The 1,597-nt window shown below is 34.8% G+C and overlaps 1 protein-coding gene across 2 annotated transcripts in view; it reads left to right on the top strand.

The window, feature by feature from the left end:
• The window catches only part of LOC107630838 (hydroxymethylglutaryl-CoA synthase), a 7,922-nt gene continuing 6,355 nt past the window's right edge, over positions 31 to 1,597 (top strand). The window contains exons 1-3 of one of the 2 annotated variants that reach the window (XM_016334105.2): positions 31 to 268; positions 397 to 469; positions 1,005 to 1,111. In XM_016334105.2, the coding sequence (XP_016189591.1) occupies positions 407 to 469; positions 1,005 to 1,111 (170 nt within the window). In that variant the 5' untranslated portion in view covers positions 31 to 268; positions 397 to 406. Of the gene's footprint in view, positions 470 to 1,004; positions 1,112 to 1,597 lie in introns of both variants that reach the window. The other variant, XM_016334097.2, reaches the window with a different exon arrangement.

Consider the following 1,597-nt stretch of genomic DNA (forward strand, 5'->3'; position numbering starts at 1 on the left):
GCATTAACAGTCTTAGTCTTAGTCATGTCCTCTATGTAGGAACATGGAAGAATCACATAGCTGCCAGGCGCCAGCCGGTGCTTTGATATGGCAGTGCTGGTAATTACAACAGAAAACAGAGCCGAGAAGTGAGAATAGAGAAGGGTGGTGAAAAATAGCCAGCTGTTGAATTTTGAGGGGCAAAGGGGTGTGTGTGCGGATTCTTTTTCTTTCGTATTTGGACGTAAGAAAGAGGGAGGACCTCTCAGAAGTCAGAACCTTTGGTTTGGTAAAAGCAAAACAAAACGAGATCGCGCTACTTACTTCCCATTCCATCGCTCCCTATATAAACACACAGACGAACAACAATACCTGCATGTAACTAAAAGCTCTCTCTCTCTCTTTTGGAATTCGCAGACACAGAGATATGGCAAAGAATGTGGGAATCTTTGCCGTTGACATTTACTTTCCTCCTACCTGTGTTCAACAGGTCACACCGCTTCTTCTTCATTCCATCTACTCCCTTTTTATTTTATTTTATTTTATTTACTTACAATGTTTGTTTTCTTTTTTAATTTGACTTTTTGTTATTTTTCGTGTTTGCAAAACCCGAGGAATCATCCCACACTTCTGCACTAACAAGTCATAATAACCGAGCTCCTTTTATTTAAATGCTGAATTTTCTGTTATTTGTTTCCGTTTTCTTGTTTTGTGTGATTGGTCGTTCGGGAACTAACTACGGTGCTTCAAGATATTTTAGCTCAATCCATAAACAAATGAGTTATTATTATAATCCTGCAAGTTTTGAAACAAGTTTAATTTTATTGTGTGCTTAAAATCATGAGATCCCTTTTTTATAAAACAAAAATCATGGTTTTGTACATTCGCTCCATTACTACCAAGAAAAGATGGAAAGAGGGAGATTCTTGTGTGTTATTCTTCGATGAATCCTTAAATACTGTGTTTTACCCTCTGATATTTTCTTTTTTTTTTTTAAATAATGCTTTGAATTTGTTTACGTGCAGGAAGCACTGGAGGAACATGATGGTGCAAGCAAAGGGAAATATACTATTGGACTTGGGCAAGATTGCATGATTTTTTGTACTGAAGTAGAAGATGTCATTTCAATGAGGTTTCTACTTTGGATTTTTTTTATTTGATTGGTATCTATTTGAGGGTTTTATATATGTGGGTAATATTGTTATCTTGGAGTTTGTTATTTCTGTGTAGTCATTATTATTCACGCTTCTGATTTATGTTTATTCTTATCATTATTCTTTTTATTGGGATATCATAATTCAAAAAGTTTCTTAAATGCTGGAGTAACATTTACAAACAAGTTGATCAAGATTCAATTCTGTCAAATACTTTCAAGAACAATAATTGCCGAACTCATATCTCTGAAATGTGTCTAAATGGTTGAATTATTCTTGTTATTTGAGGAAAATTGTAATATTCAATCACAGACATATTCAACTCCATGATTTTTAATCATGTGAAAAAGATGAGAAGGTTGGTCAATATATCAGATCATTTGTTTTGGATCAGCAAGAGTCTCTTGTATTTTTCACTTTTTATTTTTTTGGTTTTTTTTGGGGGGGGGGGGGGGGGTTTTGGT

This window comes from Arachis ipaensis, chromosome B01, assembly GCF_000816755.2.
Source record: "Arachis ipaensis cultivar K30076 chromosome B01, Araip1.1, whole genome shotgun sequence".
Taxonomy (NCBI): domain Eukaryota; kingdom Viridiplantae; phylum Streptophyta; class Magnoliopsida; order Fabales; family Fabaceae; genus Arachis; species Arachis ipaensis.